Source organism: Natator depressus, chromosome 8 (genome assembly GCF_965152275.1).
Source record: "Natator depressus isolate rNatDep1 chromosome 8, rNatDep2.hap1, whole genome shotgun sequence".
Taxonomy (NCBI): domain Eukaryota; kingdom Metazoa; phylum Chordata; order Testudines; family Cheloniidae; genus Natator; species Natator depressus.
In genome coordinates, this window is record NC_134241.1 from 102477904 (window position 1) to 102501544 (window position 23641).

Consider the following 23641-nt stretch of genomic DNA (forward strand, 5'->3'; position numbering starts at 1 on the left):
CATCAAGCAAAGCCTTTACTGACTCCTGAATTCAGGGCCACCTTAACAGCAGAAGGGGTCCCTGAATAAGGTCTTCCCAGGCAGATGAAGCTTTTGGTGAAGTAAGTTGACTAGGTTCTCTGGAGCAAGTCAGTGAAGCTTTACATGGTCTGTTCCCAGGGGATCCTGTGCTCCTCAAGATGTTTTGGCTCAATACCAGTGATGAATATTGCTGCACAGAGACAAGAAGCACAAGCACAGCCAAAAGCTTTCAGGGAGGTGTCCCAGTCAAGAGAGGGGAACTGGATGATGTTGGATGAAGGTGCACTGGTAAGGTATCTAGCCTCAAGTTGAGGAGAGGTGCATGTAAATGGAGCATTGAGGTTGGTAAGTTGTCTCCAACGATGGCATGCATTGTTGGAGGAGAAGGGGAACGATGCTTCCTCTTCTTTTTCTTCTTAGACTCCCGTTGCAAATCAGAAAGCTTTCTCTTCCCTGGAACAGAGTCATAAGGAGATCAGGAAGTTTGTCTCTCCCTCATGGTATCAACTGACTGCACTGAGGGGGTTTTCGATGCCAATGTAAACCATGGAGGTGGAGCAGTCTGTTTTCATGGAGTCTGTGGTGCACTGTGGGAAGCTCAGTTCCAAAAGATATTTGTCTGAGGGAGACTGATTTCAGGCCAAAATGAGGTGACAGAATGCATCTGAGTTCTCTTTATAGAAGACCTCAGCACAGAAAGAGGTCTTGAAACTACCAAAGGAGTGTTAGGATGGTCTAGATGAATGCTGATGGAAGCCAAGTGCTCCTGCGATCTTGTCTGTCGTTCCACATCCAAGGAGTGACTGCATGGCAAATTGTGTGCTGAGACACTACATGAGCCACTTGCAGGCAAACGTGTGTGTTTGAGCAGGATGCTCAGTTTCTGAACCCCTTACAATGTTTGCAACAGGATATAGCCTGGGGGATAATCCAAGACAAGTGGCCCCAACTATCTAACTATAACTAACAATAAGATGATGACAGGATAACCAGATCATGGACACAAGAGAGTTCCATTTAGCTCTCTCTGATGGCAGTGAAGGAACTGAGGTGGTGGGAGGGTGCACTACCTTATGGATGGAGCTGATGACACCATCCTAGTGTGAGAGCGTTCCTGCACCACCCTGTGGATCCAACATTTTTATACAGTTTCACAGCTTGATGTTAGAAGCGTTAGCTTCCAAAAGTGGAAATGCATAGAAGCAACTCTCAGAGAAGAACACCACAGCACCGGGAAACCTGAACATGTTAATTCTTCCATTCATATCAATGAAGCTTAAATTTTACCCTTAAAACATAATTAAAAATTAGTTATCATACACATACTGTAAGTTTTTTTTCAAATGTTAATGTGTCAGTCATATTAATATAAACTTTTTTATATTAAGACAGTGCGTCTGACAAATTGTGTGAATCAGCTTTTTCTAAAGGTGATCCTATAAGGCCTCCGGGCCCATTAAAAGCCTCTTAAGATAAGAAGTTTGAAGTGAGTTTCTGGTTAATGTTTGACAAACTTCAACAGCTTTTTGGTTTTCTAATCAAGAAGTAAAAACTGGACATTATAACATCTCACCAAAAGAGCTAGCTTTGAGGAGCAACTGTGTGGGCTCTGCCAGAAGCGAACAAGTCAATAAGGACCAAACAGAATGTAAGCGGAAGCATAATCATCATGAATATGCCAATCTTGCACCGCTCCCCCCCCTTTTTTTTTTGGTAAGGGGCTATCCTTTATCAAGTATCTCCTTTCATCCCTTCCCCCCCCCCCCCCCGGCCCAAATGTTGCTATCCAGGGCACCCAGTTTGAAGGGATCTTGCTCTGAGATGACAAGGCCTAGAATAGACTGCTGTTTGATAGGCCGGAGCGGTCACTGAGGAGCGATGCACAGCATTCCCTCCACATGGCTCCTAGCCTTCGCCAGCCAAGGGATGAGTCATCAGGCCCAGGAATCTAAAATTTTTTAAATTTAGCTGTTATTGTAAATTTTGGTATCCTAACTGAACTGATAACTCTCATATTGAGAGTTACTGAAGAAAACAGACATTGTATTTCAATGGGTCTTACAGTTCATGGAACACTACAATATTAATATAATCCTGCCACTGTTTAAACCTTAAGACTCATAAATGTGATAGAGCACACTTCCCTGATCCTTTGATTCCTGAAGTTATGTTCCCAATGTGTTAATAAACCATGTTAACAGCAGAACACAAATGTAGGGCCTTCTTTTCCATTTTTACAACAGTCTTACATTTGCAATGATGTTCCACGCATCATTATCCCAGCAGTAATAAGTCTATGTTAGAAAGGGACGTCAACTACTTTTGTAAATGTATTTTTGCTACCTACAGTAGCTTTCCTATCTATAATGAATTAAACACTACAAGTACATTAATTAGCAACAGCCAATATTAAGGAAGGCAGCAATAAGAATTATATGGGATTACACTAGTTGGAAAGATTTGAACAATTTAGTATGAATCATGTAATTAGTCTCTCATTACATGGCGATTTACAGAGGACAATGGCTAAACGTGTAACTACTTACTTCACTTACATGCTCCTCTAGATTGCTACGTAATTACACTTAGTTGATCCAAACAATTACCATGTAACCTGCACCGTGGTTTAGAACATACAGTAATCAACTTAACCCTGCAATAATGTAATATTTACAATGTATTTAAATGGTCAACAGTTATTGGCCCAGAGTCACCTCAAGCCTACTCTGACTTCTGAAAACATAAGGTCCAGCACAGGTCCCTGGCTGAGTGCACTGATTCAGTGTCTCCATCTGGCAGAGCTCCTATGGATCCTATGTGATAATTCAAGCTGTTCCTCCATCCTCTGGTGAGAATCACAAAGGGACGCAGCAACAGAAAAATGTCCTTCTGCGAGTGCTTTTTGTGGCACAGAGGGCCCTGCTGTGTAATTTACACATCTCTGTGCTAGCTGTAATGAATCCAGCCCAACACATAAATGCATGGCAGTTACTTAATACTTCTGCCCTGACACTAAAGTGTTGTGGAGTTCAGTAAGGAAAGGGTCAAATTCCAACTGCCCCTGCTTGTCTGCATCTAAATGTCATCTGCACTAGGAAACAGCCCTATTGCTGACTACTATTTTTAAGCAAGGTTCCCTCAACCAATAGCAAAAATGGCTTTAACTGCTTGTCTACACATTTCCCAGCACTGTTAGAGAAGTGTTCTTTCAGACTTTCTGAAATGGTACTAAATGTGTTTTGTTTCATCAACACTAACAGTTTTCACACCCATTCAAATTGACTTGGTGCTGACATCCTTTTCCAACAATGCAACAGTTTCCTACAGTCAAGGGAGCAAAATTCAGTAACAGGAGAAACACTTGGGAACAAAATTCACACAAGTAGTAGTGAAATTGGAAATTTAATGTGTGACACTTGTGGATTATCGTCTTAGAGTATAATGGTACAAATAGACAAACAAAATACTTATCCACTTTAAGTCCTGAATGTCAAATCTCAAGAAAATAATTGTATCCATTTTTGAGTGTGCACGGCTGAGGTGGTGTTGGTTAAAATAACTATAAAATCAGCAGAAAACACTAATTTCATATTACTACTCTTACAGTTGAAAACACATATCAGAAAGGCAATGCATAACAACGTCTCAGATTCAAGGAGTAGGATGTAAAGCTCACCTGAGACTGCGAGATCGCGGCCGCATGGCTGGAGAATGACGTCCTTCCTCATCAGTGATGTTCTCAGTGCTGAAATGCTTGGTCAGGAAATGAAGTTCATCGGCCGTTGGCTGAAAGGGCAGCTGGTGCAGCTTCTCCTGAGATGAGCATGATGACTGAGTACAGAAAAATATAGAAAAGAAATACACTAAACGCATGCATAGGGGACAGCTCATGAATGGAACAGGAACGGATTCTGCCAAACACCGAATACTCAGACAGAAAAGAAAAGCTGTTCACCAGAACAGGTGCCTCTATTTTCATGACTAGGTTAGCTTGACACTAAAGGTATATAGAACTCTAAGGCTGTTAGATATGGACAGCTTTTGGGGATGCCTAAGAGATTATAGATTCCCACAACTCCTCGAACCATTCAATCTGATCTTGAAGGTAACTTGCCAGTGGGAGAAATGGAAGGGATCAGCTTTGGGAAGGACAAAGAGGTTCCTGGAATGTTGAACAACTTATCTTTCCCTTCCCTTCATGCTCCCTCATCTCAAGAATTTCATTAGCATGCAGTAATGCTATGTAGGTGTGTAGTACATGAAAATTAACACTCTTAATTGGCTTTCTTTAAAGTTTATTATTGTAATTGCTCTGCATTTCATTTCTCCCTTGTTCTACCCATCAGGCTTCTTCTAGTTGAGCAGGCAGTAATAAGATCAGGACAGCTGACTTTGCAGGTGTGTTGTATGTGGTGGTGTTGTTGCCACGTTGGTCCCAAGATATCAGAGAGACAAGGTGGGTGAGGTAATATATTTTATTGGACCAACTTCTGTTAGTGAGAGTTCTGTTTTGTGCCTCACTGACAGAAGTTGGTCCAATAATAGGTATTACCTCACCCACTTGTCTCTCTTTTGCAGGTATGTGTAATGAACAGGGTTTCCCTTGTTTGGCTGTTACAAAGTGGGGAACACTTTATTCAGTTTTAAATGATCTGCTATGCTTATGATGTGTGTACAGTGGCGTAATGCATTGATGTCCTGAGTAAGAACTTAACTCCTGCATCCAGAGACAATGGGAGTTAAATGGAAATTAACTGGAACATACTTTTGGCAAAAACATGGATGGTGTTTAAAGTTTGGCTAGAATCTTCAGAAAAGATTAAAAACAGAGTTTCTAGAGTTATTTGCTGTTGAAGACATTGATGAGCTTTAGAAAAGAAAGTTACCTAGTGTGGCTTAGAAGTTAAAGCCAAGTGCCGATGATAATGTCTCAGGTTAGTCTGAATTAACTGGGAAAAAACAGCACTCTTTCAGTGCTGCTAGCCTACAGTGTTATTGTTTTTTAAATTGTTTAGACCAGATGCATCCAAACTTACCAGGAGCCTAAGAACCGCACCTAAATTGCAGGAAAAAACAAGAAGTGTGCTGCAGCTGCCTACCTCTAATGCAGAGGTTGACCTGTGGAGAACCCTAGTATATTATGCGTTATCCGAGTCTAGCTACCTAGATCAAGGTGGGGGATTGTATGCTGGGACCTATAATCATATATGCAACAGGCTACAACTTCACACAAAAAATTAGTGCAGCTAACATTTATGGGACAGATTCTCTGTCATGATCCACTCCCTTTCACACCTCAAGAGGTTCACAGAGAGCAGAAACCACCTGTAAGTCACCAGGTACGGAGGAAGCCCCATGCGAGACTAGAGCAGGTGGTGCTACCTCCTATGCCTCCTTCCCTACAGCCATTGGTGCAGTGCAGGGAGCATTTCAGAGGGGACAGGAGCAGCTGAAGCATGGTGCACTCCAGCAATCACATAGTCCCTAAGGTGATCAAAGCCAGCTGGCACAAGTTTGAGCAGCTCCCAGTTTGGTTTAATCTGTGCTTGGGCCAGGACTGAGAATCAGGAAGTCTATTAGGCCCCCAAACACTGTCATGCCCACCTTATGCTGAGTAGCAAAGAACCTTCCCCTGTATTATACAAGTTTGTGGGACACATTTGGCCTTCAAGCCCACTTTAGTCACCCTGTTGTATACTGCCTTACGTGTGCAGTATAAGGAGAGAGAGTTCTCTGAGCATCTTGAGGTGGAAAGGAATGGAAAAACAGTGATGCTTTCCAAGGGAAGTACGTGCCCATAGATTGGATAATATGCTGTTTTATAGGACAGAAAGCTTAGAGAGACAATAAACTAAAGAAGTGTAGTAATATCAGGGTTCCTAAGTGGCTCTGATATTACATATGTCTTTGATCCAGAAGAAATGAAAATAGAGTCGGCATATAAGAGAAGCTAACATATCTGTCAAACGCGTTGCAGATTTAGAAAATAATAGTGTCACATTCCGTACACCCAGAAAAAAGACATGATGGTTACTGGCATTTCAAGCACTGAAAATGTATGCCTGCCAGCAACACAATCACTCAGGAAACAGAGAAAATTTTAAAATATTCTTCTCACGATGTCTGACTAAAACCCTCCTTCCACTTTGTCTCCTCAAGAGATATCAGACTATACAGTGCTGGAACTCCAGGGAATATTTAAGGAGATCCTGTGCCAAGTATTAGGAGATGTGCTTTCTTTAGCCAAAGGCTTCTTTAGCTCTCAAAAGCCTTCAAGGAATACATCCATGTACTAACGAAGCACGAACGCAGCTGTATTATTGATTTTGATGAAGTCACAGAATTCGATATTAGCAGTAGAGCAATGCAAACATCCCTGTCGTGTCTCAGTTACAGCCAGAGAATTAGCCAGCTTATTGCAAGCAAAAACTTGCAGCTAATGTTACTGTAGCTTTTAAATTAACTCAGAGCCTAGTAAATAAACAGCAAATTAGATATTGAAGGAAATAATTGGAAATTAGCCTGTTCAATTAATTTCTCTAGGTTCACATAGCTGAAAGTCTGCACCCACGTCAGTCAGGCACAGCATTCTCAGTGCTTGCACGATGAGAAGCATACTGTCTTCATACAATATCTGAAATTTAAAAAGGCAGCAGGTATTTTGCTGAAAAATGGACTTTGTGGCACCAGAAATACAGAAGCTGAAAAATGTAGAGCAAGCGAGCGAGAGAGATTGAGATGCAACTTTTACTAAGTTCAGTACAGCTAAGTGTCAGTTCAGCGGGCAGAGTTGCTGTCCATTGACCAAGACCACCACAGGTTGACTCTCACTAGAGAAATGGGCATACCACACAGTAATTCAGGCCACCAGAATGCAGATTCTTAATTGGTTCCAGGCATTCCAGTATTTCACTCACTAATGCACTAATGGTAGGCCCGACAGGAGGGGCTAACAAACTGGTTTCTCTTGTTTTAAGAGGCAATATAATACAATGGACTGAACACACCAGTCAGGAGCTTGGTATTCCGAGATTCTAGTCTCACCTGCACCACTAACTCACTGTATCCTTTCAAGCCACTTGAATCCTTAGGATATGTCTACACAGTCCAGGGAAGTGAGCTTTCCAGCCCTGGTCAACAGATTTGGAGTAGTGGGGCTCAGGTTAATGCTCCAAACATAGCTGTGTAGACAGTGCTTTGAAGTTGTGGTTTGGGTTGGAGCTCAGGCTCTGAAGCTCACCTCCCTCCCGAGGCTTTTGCCCATGTTAAAAGATTCCTCAGGCCTTTCCTTTGAACAGCTCTAGTGCCCCCATGCTTCAGAACAAGGACTTGAAATTTGGCAGTGGGTGGACTTTGCATCAGCAATGCGCTTTTTGCTGGGCCTGTGAAAATCTGCCCCAAATTTGGCAAAGTTATAAACCTTTGAACAATCACACTTCACTCCTGCTCAGCAGAGACCACTTTGATGATAGTTACATCTCCAAAGATTCGGTCCTCATTGAGTATGCTTGAGCCTCTCACACCTCCGAGTGCCCTTCCCTTCCTGACTCCTACTTGTGACTGGATGCTGTACGCACCATTTTCTCCGAACAACGGAGCATGCTCCAGCCCAGCGTTACAGGGCCAAAGCCAGATTTTCCTAATAATGGCCGGTCTGAGCTGGGATGGGGTTGGGCACTGAAACTAAGAGCAAGGAGCCAGGCCCCACCCTGCTTCCCAGATAGCATGAAGAATGAAGCTGCCAGATTTTGAACGCAGAAGGGAGAAAAGCCAGACAACACGGGAGAAAGGAGTGGAATGGGAAAAGGAATCGTGTGAAACTAGGATTGGAGTGGGGGGATAGGGAGAAACTGGGAGTTGGGGGAGACTGGGAATGAGAATCAAAGAGGGGGAGACGAAGATGAGGAGCTGGGGATGGGATGGGATGTGTGAGCGGGGAAATGAGGCTGGATGAGGAGCCCAGAGAGAGAGAGAGAGAGAAACTGGAAACCGGTGGAGGAGGAGGGAAGAGAAGGATTGGATGAGGAGCCAGGAGGGGACAACTGGGACTGGATGGTCAAGGAGGCTGGGGACAAACAGTTGGAATGGGATGGGGGAATTGGGATTGGCTAGGCAAGGAGATTGGGACTGGGTACAGGGAAGGGAAGATACAGAGTGGTTGGGACAGCACACAGTGAGACCGAAGGCAGAGACTAGGACTGGGATTAGAAGCCTAAGAGACAGAGACTGGGATTTGGTAGGTGAGGGGAATGGGAATGGGACAAAGAGCCAGGAGTGGGAGAGGGACAGGTTGCAGGAAACGGGGCAGAAGGGTCTGTCCCTTAAAGCACACTCCCCTCCAGTGCCTGGAATGGAACCCAAGATTCCTGAGCCTCACCAATTACTCTGCAGTCATCAAATATTTGTGAAACTCACTGGAAAAGCTTTTGTCTCACCCTCCCCTCTAATGATGGTCCACATAAAGGATGATAACCTACTATTGCTGTCAGTTACTTCCTTTGCTCAAGTGGCAGATCAGTGAGGTGGATCTGAGGGTTCCAAATCTGCTGATGAATCATTGGGTGACAATGTGATAACCATGTCATATAATTTGTTTTTTCAGTTTTCTTTTAAAAAAAAAAAAAAACTTCAGAAATTACACACACAAAACCTATGTTAAAAGATCATCATTAAGGTTACAAAGATAAGCACTCAAGAGCGAGGAAATACGAGAATCAAGGTGCTTATGTTACCTTAATTCATACCCCTTGTGCATATGCATTATGATACAATCTTTCATTATACGATCATACAGTCTCTTGCCACAAGACCCCTGCCTCATTCAGTTCACAGGATGGACCTGCTCTGGTGATGACTCAAGGTTATTTAGTAAAGGGGGCTGTTGTCTACAGGACCCCTGCTTCATTTGTTGCAGAAGTTGGAAGGTGAATGAGGGGGATGGATTACAGTAAAAAGAAAGGATGATTTGTGGTTAAAGCAGTTGTATGCTGCCCTGGATAACTGAATTGTCTCTCTTTCTGCTACAGAGTTCCTGTGTGATGCTAGCAGGTCACTTAAACCAAACTTTTCACAGATGGTCACTAATTACGTGTACCTCATTTTCTGCACGCTTGACTTGAGATCCTGGAGTCTGATTTGCAGAAGTGTGAAAAATTCACAGCTGCAAATAACATCAGTGGGAGCTGTTTTTTGAACATATAAAATGCTAAGCATTCTGAAAAAATCAGGTCCTAGTCATCTCAAATTGGGCTCCCAAAATTAAGAACATAGCAGCAGCCATCATGGGTCAGACCAATGGCCCATCGAACCTAGTATCCTGATTTTGATAGTGGCCGGTGCCAGATGCTTCAGAGAGAATGAACAGAACAGGGCAATTTTGAGTGATCCATCCCCTGTAGCACAGTTTCTGGCAGTTAGAAGTTTAGGGTCACCTAGTCCATAGGGAAAAAAGAAAAGGAGTACTTGTGGCACCTTAGAGACTAACCAATTTATTTGAGCATAAGCTTTCGTGAGCTACAGCTCACTTCATCCGATGAAGTGGGCTGTAGCGCACGAAAGCTTTTGCTCAAATAAATTGGTTAGTCTCTAAGGTGCCACAAGTACTCCTTTTCTTTTTGCGAATACAGACTAACACGGCTGTTACTCTGAAACTAGTCCATGGGGTTGCACCTGACCATGTTGGCTAATAGTCATTGATGGACCTATCCTCCATGAACTGATCTAATTCTTTTTTGAACCCAGTTGTACTTCTGGTCTTCAAAATATCCTAAGGCAACAAGTTCCACAGGTTCACTGTGTGTTACGTGAAATAGTACTTCCTTTTGTTTGCTGAAAACTTGCTGGCTATTAACTTCATTGGATGACCCAGGTTCTTGTGTTATGTGAAGGGGATTAGTGAAGATTAGTAGGCATTTTTTACCTTAATCTCCCTGTCTGTTCCCCATCTGAAAAATGCAGATAAGAATACGCTCTCGCCTCAGAGAAGTGTTGTGAAAATTAATTAATTAATGTTTGTGAAGCACTCAGACACTATTGTGATGAGTGCCATAGAAAAGCCCATGAGGAAATTAACAATTCTGTCTTCAGAGCAGGGTTTGAATAGTAAGCAGTAACTAAGGCCTCAGGCCACATTTTGCTTAATAAAGATAAAACAAAACACTGAGTAATTGTTCATTAAGTGAGCACAGTCCAACCTTTGCACTGAATAGGGCAGGGGTACTGTGGAAAAAAATAGAACGTGATCATGTAATTAAAACTATCATAATGCACACACACAAGAGGGACAAATTAAGTTTACAAGGACCAATTTTATTCTGGCACTTCCTAACTTTTGAGTGCTTGATTTTTCAACATTAATAGTGTTCTTTTAATTGAATTTTCTGTGTAACTTCAAATATAATTTACTGTTAATACACAATGAAGAGTATGATGCACAATGGGACATGTCAGACTGCGACATTAAGGAACAATGAACACAGGTGTCTTTCGATTTCTGATAATGGCATATTAGGCTTCTGGTGATATTGTAGTCAGGTAAGTTGTAAAAGCCTAGACTCTTTCAGTCATGTGTATAAGGCAAATGTATAATGAAGGAACAGCTGCACTCAGAAAATCAAACTATTATCAAGTTGAATAACGTGTATATTATCACCTTTCCTCCCAGACAGCATGTTAGTAGAGAGCTCTTCTACCCACTGGTGACTAAAGTTCAAAAGTGGACAAGAATTTCACATCTGGTTTAAAAGTAGCTGAGAGCTTGCTAATGATTAAGCATTACATCTCAAAGTGCTGACACTCCCGATACAATGTTCCCCTCTGCTGTGCAGCGAAGTGGCGGCACTGGGACTGGCACTAATACTGAAGGCAAAGAGTAGATGGTAAGAGCTGGGAAATGGAGAAAAAGCAGCACAACTGATAATTAAAATAATTTTTAAAGCAAATAGCATATTAAATAAAAGGTTGACAAAACAATGAAAAAATATTGAACATTTAGCAAGGATTTAAAAGTTGATGGGTTAGGGTGTATTTAAACACACAGAATTATCTGGAAAAGTCTCTGCCACTTACTGAAACTGTTGAACTGGGAGTGTTTGTTCCATATCCAGATGAAGGAAGAGAGGCCAGGGACCAGCGGCGCCCATCCGTTCTGGGGAAAAGATGCAAGAGAAATTATTTTGATGGCTACAATGTGGACAAAGTTTTGGGGAAGGTTTTCCCCTAAAACAGATTGCCAACCTTTGATTGCATTTTCCAGAGAATCCAGTGCTCCTAGAAATCACTTTGGGTAAAATTTTCAAAATGCACCTGTGTGAGTGAGGAGCTTAAATCTCATTGAAAGTCAATGGGACTTAAGCTCTTAAATCACTTAAGAACTTTTGAAAGTTCTACCCTTTGTTTTTAAGTGGACATTACTGGGCTCGGACAAATCTACTTTATACTTCCAAATTTCATTGAAAGAGACAGTCACAGCAGATTCCTTAGGGTAACACCTTGGGATCACTGCTGCTGCAGCTCCCCTGTCCTCCACATAGCACTTTATTAATATATTATATTATACTTCTATTGGAACACTAACTTTTTATTCTCTAAAGATCACTTTTCTCACTACTATTTACAATATTAGTAGTAATTTGCTTTCTTGTATTTGTAACCTATGGCAATGTCTCCTCACCACTGGAAAGAGTGTTGCGCACACAGCTGCTAAAGAAAAAAAATGTGACAAACCAAAAACCCACTGATGCATACTAGAAATACTGCAGAAAGGGTGGCATAATTTTAACACTAAACCTGAAAAAATGAAATATGTAATTGCTTCTAAAAGAGACATCAATTTCCCCCAAAAAGCCTCAGGGAGGGAGAAAATTGTGTTCATTACCTAAATCTAGTAAGTCTCTCTGTCTCCTGTTAAACCCCAAAGCATTATATCCTGTTCACATTCCACTCTGGGATGGATGATAATGGTTTCCATCCTGTACTCCACATCAATAGAACTACCACCATTTATTAATATTTCTGGTACAAGTATTATTGATCCAAAGCAGAGGCAAATCATCAATACCTGTTCACATAAGATGAGAGTGAATTCAACAATTAAGAGCTTTTAATACAATTTAGATAAGACTTGTTTTTTTGGTGCAATTTACATACGGTACATGGGTGTATGACAGGTTTTTTTTGTTGACATCAGTGGAGGACCAAGCTTGGGCTTATAATGGAAACTCAGTTACCCTTTGCTGTGGAGTGACTGCCATCTCTCCATTATCCACCCACCTAAGCCCCCCGGTTCAGGAAGGTTCTTAAAGCATGTACTTGAAGCTTAGCACGTGCTTTAGTTTTTTCCTGAATAAGGATGCTTTCCTGAACCACGGCCTTCTTACACTGACATGAACCTCTCCTTGTGGTAATAAAACTATCTGAGCACCAGAGAGGGGAATAAATATATTTATTTCTGAAAGAATACGGAAAAAAAGGTTCATGCTTCATGCACAAAATCATAAAAGTTTAAGCTTTATAACCCACTCCTATTAGTGCATGCCATCGTTAAACCCCCATGTAGACACAGGGTGTTTCTAGCAAGATACCAAGAGAATCCTCCCCACATATTGCAGCAACTTCTTGTTATATTCCTGAAAAATTCCAAATCTCGTCCCGTACATGAGACAAGATTCCTTTCTTACCTCCATAAAAACAAGTGTAAATAGACAATGTGAATTATTGGGCGACATGATCTGGTAGCAGACTGGTCACTGGACTGGGATTTAGGAGATCTGTGTTTAGTTCCTGGTTCAGATAGACTTTCCATGTGACATTAGGCAAGTCACTTAACTTACCATGTGCCTCATTCCTTCATATATAAAATGGGGACAATACTACTTTCCTATTTCACAGTGGTGTTGAGGAGATAAAATCCATTAAAGATTCAGAGGGGCCCAAACACTATGGCAATGAGGGCCACGTAAGCAGATAGACATATTAGCGAGAGATTTTAGAAAACACAAATATTATTGAACAGATGCAAAATGATAGCAGATTAGGCCCATTTTCCTCTTCAAAGGATTTTCGCATTTTGATTGCAAAGGTGTAAAAACAATCTCCCTTTCGCTCCACTTAAACTATCCTAAGATGGCAAGTCTCAGTTCTTGGTGCCATTTCCACAAAAACTGATGCAACATTGAGAAGTGTGTTAAGCAATCAATGTAATGAACGCCAGCTGTGTATCTTGCCAACAAAAAGCAGCAGGATGCGACTAGCAAAATTTCTGTTTCAAAAATTCAAGAAATAGACAGCAAGACTGTCAAAGAAAATGACTTCCTCAATTAGCAAAATGCTTCAAAATTATTTCAATGTGTAAAATAAGAGGAAAAGATATATCTTTAAAAAGTAATGCAGTACTAATTTAGGAAAGGATGCTGGGAACAAAAGAAAAGTTTAGGTCATTTATTTCACTTTGGAATTATCCCTGCTGGGACAATGAAACATTGGCAAAAACAAACAACTTTGGCCATACATAACCTACTAAAATGTAATTTTAAATAAAGTGTGTTTGTGGCAGTTGTGTTAACATTACGCAACGTAGAATAGGTCAACTTCACCATGACAAAGTGTTGTGTGAACAAAGCATTTTCTTCTGGAGGAATCCCTGTTAATTATAAGTTGCTATACAAAGACTCCAAATTTTTATTCCCAAAGTGTAAAAGCTGAATGCCTAAATGGGGTTATTACAGCACACATACTCATTAGCCACATATAGTACAATCATGCAAAAGCATTACATACACACAGCAGCAATATGCATCTGATATACCCTTTACCTGTCTGCTCTGTGTCCATAGCTGAATTGAAGAAATTGTGCAGTGATAATAAGGAAGGGAAAAATAAAAATCGTGAATGTGATTTCTGGAAAACCAGTAACAAACTTTGACTATTGATCATTACAGTCACTTTTACTGAATGTGACACTGTATTGCATGGATGGAAGTGGACATCTCCCTCAAACTGGGAGAATTCTGTATATACTGACTCTGTGGGTTTGCAAAACACTCACTGAATGCTTGTCGTCTAACAACAGTTAAACAGTGTTTAACCACTATTTAAAACAAGGGCAGCCCTACAAGATTTAGTGGTGAACCTATTGGCCTTAAAACTAGCATGCTGTTTTCTCAACCAGAACTGCAATATTTTCCACAATGCTGAAGGATCAACTGGTTACAGTTCTGTACTGTGGGAAGAGGAGCCATAAATACTGCACAAAAAGGATCATCTCTGAAGAGAAATGGTCAAATGCAAAGGGAAGAACATGGGCACAAAAAACAGTTATCTACCTTTTACTAACTGTTGTTCTTCGAGATGTGTTGCATATGACCATTCTAGGTGTGTGCGTGCCCACATGTGCAGTCATCGGAGATTTTTGCCTTAGCAGTATCTGTAGGGTTGGCAGCAGTACCCCCTTGAGTGCTGCGCTCATGTGCCAGTATATCAGTAGCCACTGGCCCTGCGCCCTCACAGTTCCTTCTTGCCAGCAACTCTGACAGAGGGGCAGGAGGACGGGTAATGTAATGGACATGAGCTACACATCTTGAAGAAGTCAGCTCCCAGACTACTGCACTGGGCAGCACAGCATGGGGAGGAGGTGACCAGCCCTCTGTGGAGAAAGAAGTGGTTCGGGACTATTTAGAAAAGCTGGACAAACATAAGTCCATGGGGCCGGATGCACTGCATCCGAGAGCGCTAAAGGAGTTGGCGGATGTGATTGCAGAGCCATTGGCCATTAGCTTTGAAAACTCATGGTGATCGGGGGAAGTCCCGGACGACTGGAAAAAGGCTAATGTAGTGTCCATCTTTAAAAAAGGGAAGGAGGAGGATCCTGGGAACTACAGGCCAGTCAGCCTCACCTCAGTCCCTGGAAAAATCATGGAGCAGGTCCTCAAGGAATCAATTCTGAAGCACTTAGAGGAGAGGAAAGTGATCAGGAACAGTCAGCATGGATTCACCAAGGGCAAGTCATGCCTGACTAATCTAATTGCCTTCTATGATGAGATAACTGGCTCTGTGGATGAGGGGAAAGCGGTGGACGTGTTGTTCCTTGACTTTAGCAAAGCTTTTGACACGGTCTCCCACAGTATTCTTGCCAGCAAGTTAAAGAAGTATGGGCTGGATGCATGGACTATAATGTGGATAGAAAGCTGGCTAGATTGTCGGGCTCAACGGGTAGTGATCAATGGCTCCATGTCTAGTTGGCAGCCGGTATCAAGTGGAGTGCCCCAAGGGTCGGTCCTCGGGCCGGTTTTGTTCAATATCTTCATAAATGATCTGGAGGACGGTGTGGATTGCACCCTCAGCAAGTTTGCAAATGACACTAACTGGGAGGAGAGGTAGATATGCTGGAGGGTAGGGATAGGATACAGAGGGCCCTAGACAAATTAGAGGATTGGGCCAAAAGAAATCTGATGAGGTTCGACAAGGACAGAGTCCTGCACTTAGGACGGAAGAATCCAATGCACCGCTACAGACTAGGGACCAAATGGCTCGGCAGCAGTTCTGCAGAGAAGGACCTACGGGTGACAGTGGACGAGAAGCTGGATATGAGTCAACAGTGTGCCCTTGTTGCCAAGAAGGCCAATGGCATTTGGGGATGTATATGTAGGGGCATTGCCAGCAGATCGAGGGACGTGATCGTTCCCCTCTATTTGACATTGGTGAGGCCTCATCTGGAGTACTGTGTCCAGTTTTGGGCCCCCCACTACAAGAAGGATGTGGAAAAATTGGAAAACGTCCAGCGGAGGGCAACAAAAATGATTAGGGGATTGGAACACATGACGTATGAGGAGAGGCTGAGGGAACTGGGATTGTTTAGTCTGTGGAAGAGAAGAATGAGGGGGGATTTGATAGCTGCTTTCAACTACCTGAAAGGGTGTTCCAAAGAGGATGGATCTAGACTGTTCTCAGTGGTAGCTGATGAAAGAACAAGGAGTAATGGTCTCAAGTTGCAGTGGGGGAGGTTTAGGTTGGATATTAGGAAAAACTTTTTCACTAGGAGGGTGGTGAAACACTGGAATGCGTTACCTAGGGAGGTGGTTGAATCTCCTTCCTTAGAAGTTTTTAAGGTCTGGCTTGAGAAAGCCCTGGCTGGGATAATTTAGTTGGGATTGGTCCTGCTTTGAGCAGGGGCTTAGACTAGATGACCTCCTGAGGTCCCTTCCAACCCTGATATTCTATGATTCTAAGAACAACAGTTACGAAAAGGTAGGTAACCGTTTTTTCTTCGAGTGCTTGCTCATGTCGATTCCATTCTAGGTGACTCACAAGCAGTATCAATGAAGGTGGGCTTGGAGTTCATGATCTTGCAGCGTGCAGCGCTGCCCTGCCAAAGCCAGCATCGTCCGAGGCCTGCTGGGCAAGTGCATAATGGGACAAACATGTGGAACAGATGACCAGGCAGCAGCTCTACAGATTTATTGGATCGGCACCTGAGCCAGGAAGGCTGCTGATGACGCTTGCACTCTAGTTGAGTGCGCCATGACTAATGCTGGTGGAGGCGCTTTTGCCAGCTCATAGCAGTAGTGGATGCAGTCCGTGATCCGGGACGAAATCCTTTGAGCAGACGCTGGGTAACCTTTCAGCCTGTCTGCCACTGCAATGAACAGCTGTGTTGACTTATGAAACAGCTTTGTCCTGTCAATGAAGAAGGCCAGCTCCCTCCTGACGTCCAGGGCGTGCAACTTCTTCCGATTTATGAGGCTTTGGGAAGACGACAAGTAAGTATATGTCCTGGCCAGTATGAAGCTAGGAAACTGCCTTGGGCAGGAATGCTGGGTGCGGCCACAGCTGGACCTTATCCTTGTAGAATACCGTATAGTGTGGTTCTGAAGTAAGTGTCCTGATCTCAGACACCCTACGAGCAGATGTTACCACAACCAGGAACAAAACCTTCCAGGAGAGAAAAAGAAAAGAGCAGGAAGCTAGAGGTTCAAAGGGAGGCCCCATGAGCCTTGACAGCATGAGGTTCAAGTCCCAGGGAGGGACAGGGTCCCGGACATGAGGGTAGAGGGGCTCCAGAACTTTAAAAAACAGGGCCGTTATGACGTGAACTGCCTTGGAATGGAAGGTGGAAAGCCGAAATAGTGGCCAGGTGGACCCTGATCAATGACAGGGGCAAGCCCTGGAGCTTGAGGTGCAGCCCGGATACGTCGTTCCGAAGCCCAGCACGTGAACATTTTCCACTTGGCCAGGTAAGTCACTCTGGTGGAGGGCTTTCTCCTACCCAACACGACCTGTTGAACCCAGGCCGAGCATTCCCACTCTTCCGCATTCAGCAATGCGGTAACCATGCTGTCAAGTACAACGCCACCAGGTTCGGGTGCAGCAGGTCTGGCCAGAGAGATAGCTGCAGAAGGGCGGCTACCGAAAGATCCAGCAGCATGCCGAACCAGTGCTGATGAGGCCACTAGGGGGGTATCAGGATAATCTTCGCCCTGTTTGATCTTCATGAGGATCCTGTGGATCAACAGCACTGGCAGGAAGGCATACATCAGGGCCCCTGACCACGAGAGCAGAAAAGCGTCTGACAGGGGACCCGTGTCCATCCCTCATAGCGAACAGAACACATGGCATTTCTAGTTCTGGTGGGATGTGAACAGGTCCACCTGGGGAGTCCCCACTTTTGGATCATACTGACCCCCTCTGGATGGAGTGACCACTCGTGGTGAGACAAGAAGATCCTGCTGAGACAATCAGCTAACACATTCCTGGTCCTGGGCAGGTGCATGGCTACCAGATGAATGGCATGTCACACACAAGTCCAAAGGCTGAGAGCTTCTTGGCAAAGGGCTGATGACCTGGCTCTGCCCTGCCTGTTGATATAATACATAGTGGTGGTATTGTCCATGAGGACCTGCACCACCTTTCCCATCAAGCGGGGCAAGAAAGCAGGCAGGTGAGCGCCATGGTGAGCGGGTGGTTCTTCACATGGGAGATCAGGTCCGATATGGCCTGAAAATGAGCATTCGGAAGGAAGGCTCTGGCTCACGTGGAGTCGAGAACTGCCCCAATGAACTCTATTCTTTGGACAGGCCTTAAGATGGATTTTTGCTCGTTTATCAACAGGCCCAGGTCACGACAGGTGGATCGCACCAGATCGAGGCTCCTCTGTACCTGTTCCCGAGACCTGCCCTGGATGGGCCAGTCGTCAAGATACGGGAAGACCTGGACCCCTCAATGTCTCAGGTAAGTGGTCACTGGCACCATACATTTTGTGAAGACCCTGGGGGCCAATGAGAGGCCAAAGGGCAGCACCATGAATTGGAAATGGCTTCCGTCCACTATGAAACGGAGGAAACGTCTATGACCTTGGAATATGGAAATAAGGTCCATCAAGTTGAGGGAGGTGTACCAGTCTCCCAGATACAGGGAGATGATGGAGGCCAGGGAGACCATGAGAAACTTCAACTTCCTGAGAGACTTGTTGAGGCATTGCAGGTCTAGAATGGGTCTAAGGTCCCCCCCCCCCCTTTTTTTTTTTTTTACAGGATTAGGAAATAATGTGAGTAGAAAGCTTTTCCTGTCATGTTCCAAGGGACCTCCTCCACTGCCCCCAAATGAAGGAAGTTCTTGACCTCTTGAATGAGGAGCTGCTCTTGAGAAGGGTCCATGAAGAGGGACAGAAAACAGAGAGAGTGGGAGGGTGGGGTGGCCAAAAACTGCATGGTGTAGCCTTGAGACACTATCTCCAGCACCCAGCGGTCTGAGTTGACCCGCGACCAGGCCGAACGGTAGGGACGAAGATGGTTGAGGAAAGAATAGGGTGTCTCCTGGGAGGTGACTGGGGCATCGCTCTTGACCGCACCCTCAAAATGAGCACTTCTGGCCCCTGGGGTGCTTCGACAGGTTTAAAACAAACACAAGAAAGTATTTTTTTCATGCAATGCACGGTCAACCTCTGGAACTCCTTGCCAGAGGGTGTTGTGAAGGCCAATACTAAAACGGGGTTCAAAAGGGAGCTAGATAGATTCATGGAAGATAGGTCCACCAATGGCTATTAGCTAGGATGGGCAGGAATGGTGTCCCTAGCCTCTGTTTGCCAGAAGCTGGGATTAGGTGACAGGGCATGGATCACTTGATGATAACCTGTCTGCTCATTCCCTTTGGGGCACCTGCCATTGGCCACTGCCAGAGGACAGGATAATGGGCTTGATGGTGGTCTGACCCAGTATGGCCGTTCTTATGTTCTTATGACAGGACGGGCTGCACAGGTGAGCGGGAGGAGGAAGGGCAGTGGCAGTTGAAACTAACATCCCTGCCCCTTCTCCTTGTAGACCCTGGATGAGGCTGCAAAGGCTTCGGTGGCGGGGGCGGCCAGAACTGCTTTCTTGCAGACTGCGGCGTATGCATGCCCAACGAGCGAAGAGTGGCCCGAGTGTTTTTTAACCCATGCAGCCTCACATCCATCTGTTCTGAAAAAAGACCGATCCCATTACATGGGAGGTCATGGATTGAGGTCTGCATCTCTTGGGAGAGACCGGTGGTCTGAAGCTGGGAGCTGCGCCTCATAACCACCACCAACGTGATCACCCTAGCCATCGAGTCAGCCATGGCCCATGACGTTTGAAGAAAGCACTGAGCCACCACTAGGGTGCTGAATTCGTGGGCCAAACCTTGTGGGAGGGACTCCTTGAACTTATGGAGGGGGTCTCAGAAGTTGAAATTGTATGTCCCTAGAAGACTTCGATGGTTCACCACCCAGAATTGTAGGCTGACAGTTGAATAAATTTTTCTCCCAAACAGGTCCAATCTTTTGGCCTCCTTATTTTTGGTAGTCAAGCTGGTATGCCCTTTTTTATCTTTTTCATTGGCCACAGAGGGTGGGTGTAAGGGTACTCAAACCCTTTGGCCAGGACAAAGTATTTCTTTTTGGCCCTTTTAGAGATGGGAGGGATGGATGAAGGAGTTTGCCAGAGGGCCTTGGCAATTTTGAGGACACCATCATGCACTGGTAGTGCGACATGAGCAGGGGTAGAGGCTGACAGGACATTCAACAATGTGTCCGCCTGCTCACCCATTTTCTCCACCTACAGGCTCAAGTTCTTGGCCACCTATCGAAGCAGAGCCTTGTGTTCTTTACAATCGTCCGGTGGGCTGGCCCTTGAGGGTCCCGCAACCAAATTGCCTGGGGACAAAGATGGGGATTGTACCGCCGAGGGAGGCCCTGGAGCATCTTCCCCCATGGGGGAGGGAGGCAGGCTTAGGGAAAGGTGCAGTCTCCTCTGCCTCGACATCCGGGTGCGCCTCATGCACCAAGCCCGGTGCTGTCAGTGCCACCATCTGTTGCTCCCAGGCGGCGGCCGATGAGCAGCGTGAAGGGGGCATTCCCCACGTAATCTAGTAAGACTGCTGTGCCTTGCTGCCAAGACAGCGCCGTCAATGTCAGAACAGCCTCAGGTGCCCATTCGCGCTGGTGGAGTCTAGGTGAGGGGCTGAACTGCCCTTCCGCGCCGGAGGAATCCCCTCCAGTGACCACGGTGGGGCCATCAATGCCTGAATCTGTCTGCTGTCGCCATCCCAGACCGGTGCCCAAAGCAAGGGGACCAGAGACGTGACGGACAGTGCTCCCACAGGTTAGGTGACCAGGACTTGCACCAAGAGGACAACCGGCGGGAAGGCGAATGGTACGGGTAGTACTGAGACTGGCATCTCCCTCTAGGCAATCTGCGTTGAGACGGCGGGGACCGTGATTGTGGTGCCAGTGACCAAGGGTGAGCCCAGAGGATCTGTGCTGCGACTCCAGCGATCTGCGGCATGGAGGTGGAGAGTGCTGCTTCGTCTCGGGGGATCGGCGGCGCTCTACTGCCCCGAGTGGTCTTAGCGGCTGGGTTGCCCTTGTGGGGAGCCTTTGCCGCTTCCTGTTGCACGTGCTATGTCAGTCGTGTGGGCAGAGGCCTTTGCTCTCTCGGTGCCAAGGGAGCTTGTGAAGGCATTGGTGCTGTCAGAGGTTTAGGTTCCATGCCGCTCCTGGGATCGGTAGTGGACCTTTTAAGGGGCTACGGGCCCCGACCGGGGAGGCACGGATGTGTGGCTCCGGAGTGGCCAGGCGGCCCGAAGTGAGTCCCTTGCCCGATGACCCATGGCCCTTCTTGTCTGGTGCCGGGGAGCTGTGCTTCCTTGCTTTCTTTTTTGGCACTGGCAAGGAGGAACAGTGCTGGGTGGAGCCCAGTGCCAGGGGCACACTGTGCACCGAGGCTGAGGTACTCGGCGAGTCCTGGCGGGGCAGCACGGAAGCCGGACGAAACGGACTCCATGAGGAGAGCCTGTAAACGAATATCCCGCTCTTCCTGTGCACGGAGCCTGAAAGTTTTTATAAATACGGCACTTATCTCTCACCTGTGATTCCCCTAAGCACCTGAGGCAGCTGCTAAGGGGTTTACTTACAGGCAGTCCACGCAGGGCTTAAACCTGGGAGACTGGGGCATGCCCCTCCTGGGGTGAAGTCCTCACTAAAACTCTAACTACTAACTACTTAACGCTAAGTACTATAAACAAACTATTTACAAGGCCTAAGGCTCAAAGTCAGTAAAGGCAAAAAACTGCTAGCTCTTGTTATGCAAGGAAAGGCACTCCACCTAACCCCCACGGGCGGTAAGAAGGAACTGAGAGGGTTTAGGGCCAGCGGTGCCTGATATACCGACACATGAATGTGGCACTCGAAGGGGTGCTACTGCTGATCCTATGGACACCACTAAGGCAAAAATCTTCAACGACCACGCACGTGGGCATGCACACACCTAGAATGGAATTGACATGAGCAAGAACTCGAAGAAGAAGAATCCATTTCTACTTGATGGCAGGGCCTGTGTGATAGGAAGAGGTCAGACGTGGATGATCTCTAGGGCCCACACAACAATGGCATAACGTTTGTGAGAGATGGAAAATTCTGCTCAGATAAGATAAGGAAGCATAGTACTTTCCAATGACCCAAGGCACAGAAATTCTCCTGGCAACACAGCGTGGTGATCCACTAAATATAGCTGCACCGGCAGTGCCAGGATAACTAAACACAGACTTTACAGATATCTGTGTATCTTGGCTATTTTAAATAGTGATGTAATTTTTCTCTTCCTTTTTTTGTTCCTTGTTCTAATAAAAACAGTTTAAAACAATTTTATATTTTAAACTGAGCATCAACACACAACTTAGACCAAATTAAAATGTATTTTAGTAAAGGTATAGACAAAGGGGTCCCCTGAGCCTCCCAAATCTCCCATTTTTCCTCCCCTTCCCTTCATTAAAAGCCAAAAGTAACAGCAACCCTCTCTACAAAGGAATGCTTGATGCAGCTACCTGGGGAAGCAGGCTCTCTCTCCACTTCTGTCTGGCAGAGGAGTTTACTGGACAGGTGACACACTTCCCTTCTTAGAATCATAGAATATCAGAGTTGGAAGAGACCTCAGGACATCATCTAGTCCAACCCCCTGCTCAAAGCAGGCACAATCCCCAATTTTTTTTGCCCCAGATCCCTCAATGGCCCCCTCAAGGATTGAACTCACAACACTTCTTCTCCCCCATTCCTTAAGGCTCTCAAGAGCTTTCTTGGCACAGATTCCAGCCCCTCCTTTTCTGGGATGGAATTTGATCCCCACATGGCAGCACTTGTATTTCTATACTCTTTTCACACCACCTTGCTCTTGAGGCAAAAATCTAAGGTGCCATGCACTTGATGCCCTTATGTAAGTTTTGTAAAAAAACAGTTTTACACAATGAAACATTAATAGAAATATTTCTGTAAAAGCCATTTTAAAAATCTATGAAAACAGTATGTTATTTGGATTTAAATATTACCCACCATCAACTGCATTTGGAACCCTAACTTAGAAGCACAGCTGCCAACTTTCATGCGGTAAATAAACACCCTGATTTTCACAATAAATCAAAAATCAAGCTAATCCCATCTCAAAACAAGGCCAAAACAAGCCAATCCCTAAGAACCCCAACGCTCTATGTGACTAGATCCCCCCAGCGTACAGCCTGGGACTGTGGGGGGGCCTGCTGTGCATCCCTGACTCTCTCCCTCCCTTGCCAGGAGCCAATCAAAAAAAAAAAAAAAAAGAAGCAACAAGCTACAACAAGCAACAAGCCAAAAACTAGCCAACAAGAAACTCACAAGTCAATTAAGCCAAAAACAAGCCAAATTTCTGCATTTTTTTTGCGGGTCTGGCATGTCTGCTCAGAAGTGCTGTTTAGTGTATAGGGAATCAAGAGACCCCAGTTCTACTCCTGGCTCAGAAACTGACCTCCTGTGTGCAAGTCACTTCGTGTGTCTGTGCCTTTGTTTTCCTTCCAATCCTTTTTCTGGTTTGCTTATTTAGACTGCAAGCTCTTTGGGGGAAAAGGACCCTAACTACATGGTCTGTACAGCACCTAACCCAATTGTGCCCCAATGTCAGCTGGGGTTTCTTGGCCCTACTATAATAAATATTATACGTCCAGGACCATTGTATTGTGAGATGGAACAGAATGTGAAATTGTCCAGGCTAGTTCCATTCCCTACACTGAATGAAATGCAAAAGCTAGACAAAGAGAAGTGTTATGCCTAAAAGACCACAGTATACAGGTTGTGGCCTGGGAGCTTTGT

The 23641-nt window shown here is 45.0% G+C and overlaps 1 protein-coding gene across 7 annotated transcripts in view; it reads right to left on the reverse strand.

The window, feature by feature from the left end:
• The window catches only part of MAST2 (microtubule associated serine/threonine kinase 2), a 379580-nt gene that overhangs the window by 71377 nt on the left and 284562 nt on the right, over positions 1-23641 (reverse strand). For 6 of the 7 annotated variants that reach the window (XM_074961832.1, XM_074961828.1, XM_074961826.1 and 3 more), the window contains 3 exons: positions 13833-13853; positions 11089-11167; positions 3698-3852 (listed from right to left, as the gene is read on the reverse strand). In XM_074961832.1, coding sequence (XP_074817933.1) covers positions 3698-3852; positions 11089-11167; positions 13833-13853 — 255 coding nt within the window. The remainder of the gene's footprint in view (positions 1-3697; positions 3853-11088; positions 11168-13832; positions 13854-23641) is intronic. The other variant, XM_074961827.1, reaches the window with a different exon arrangement.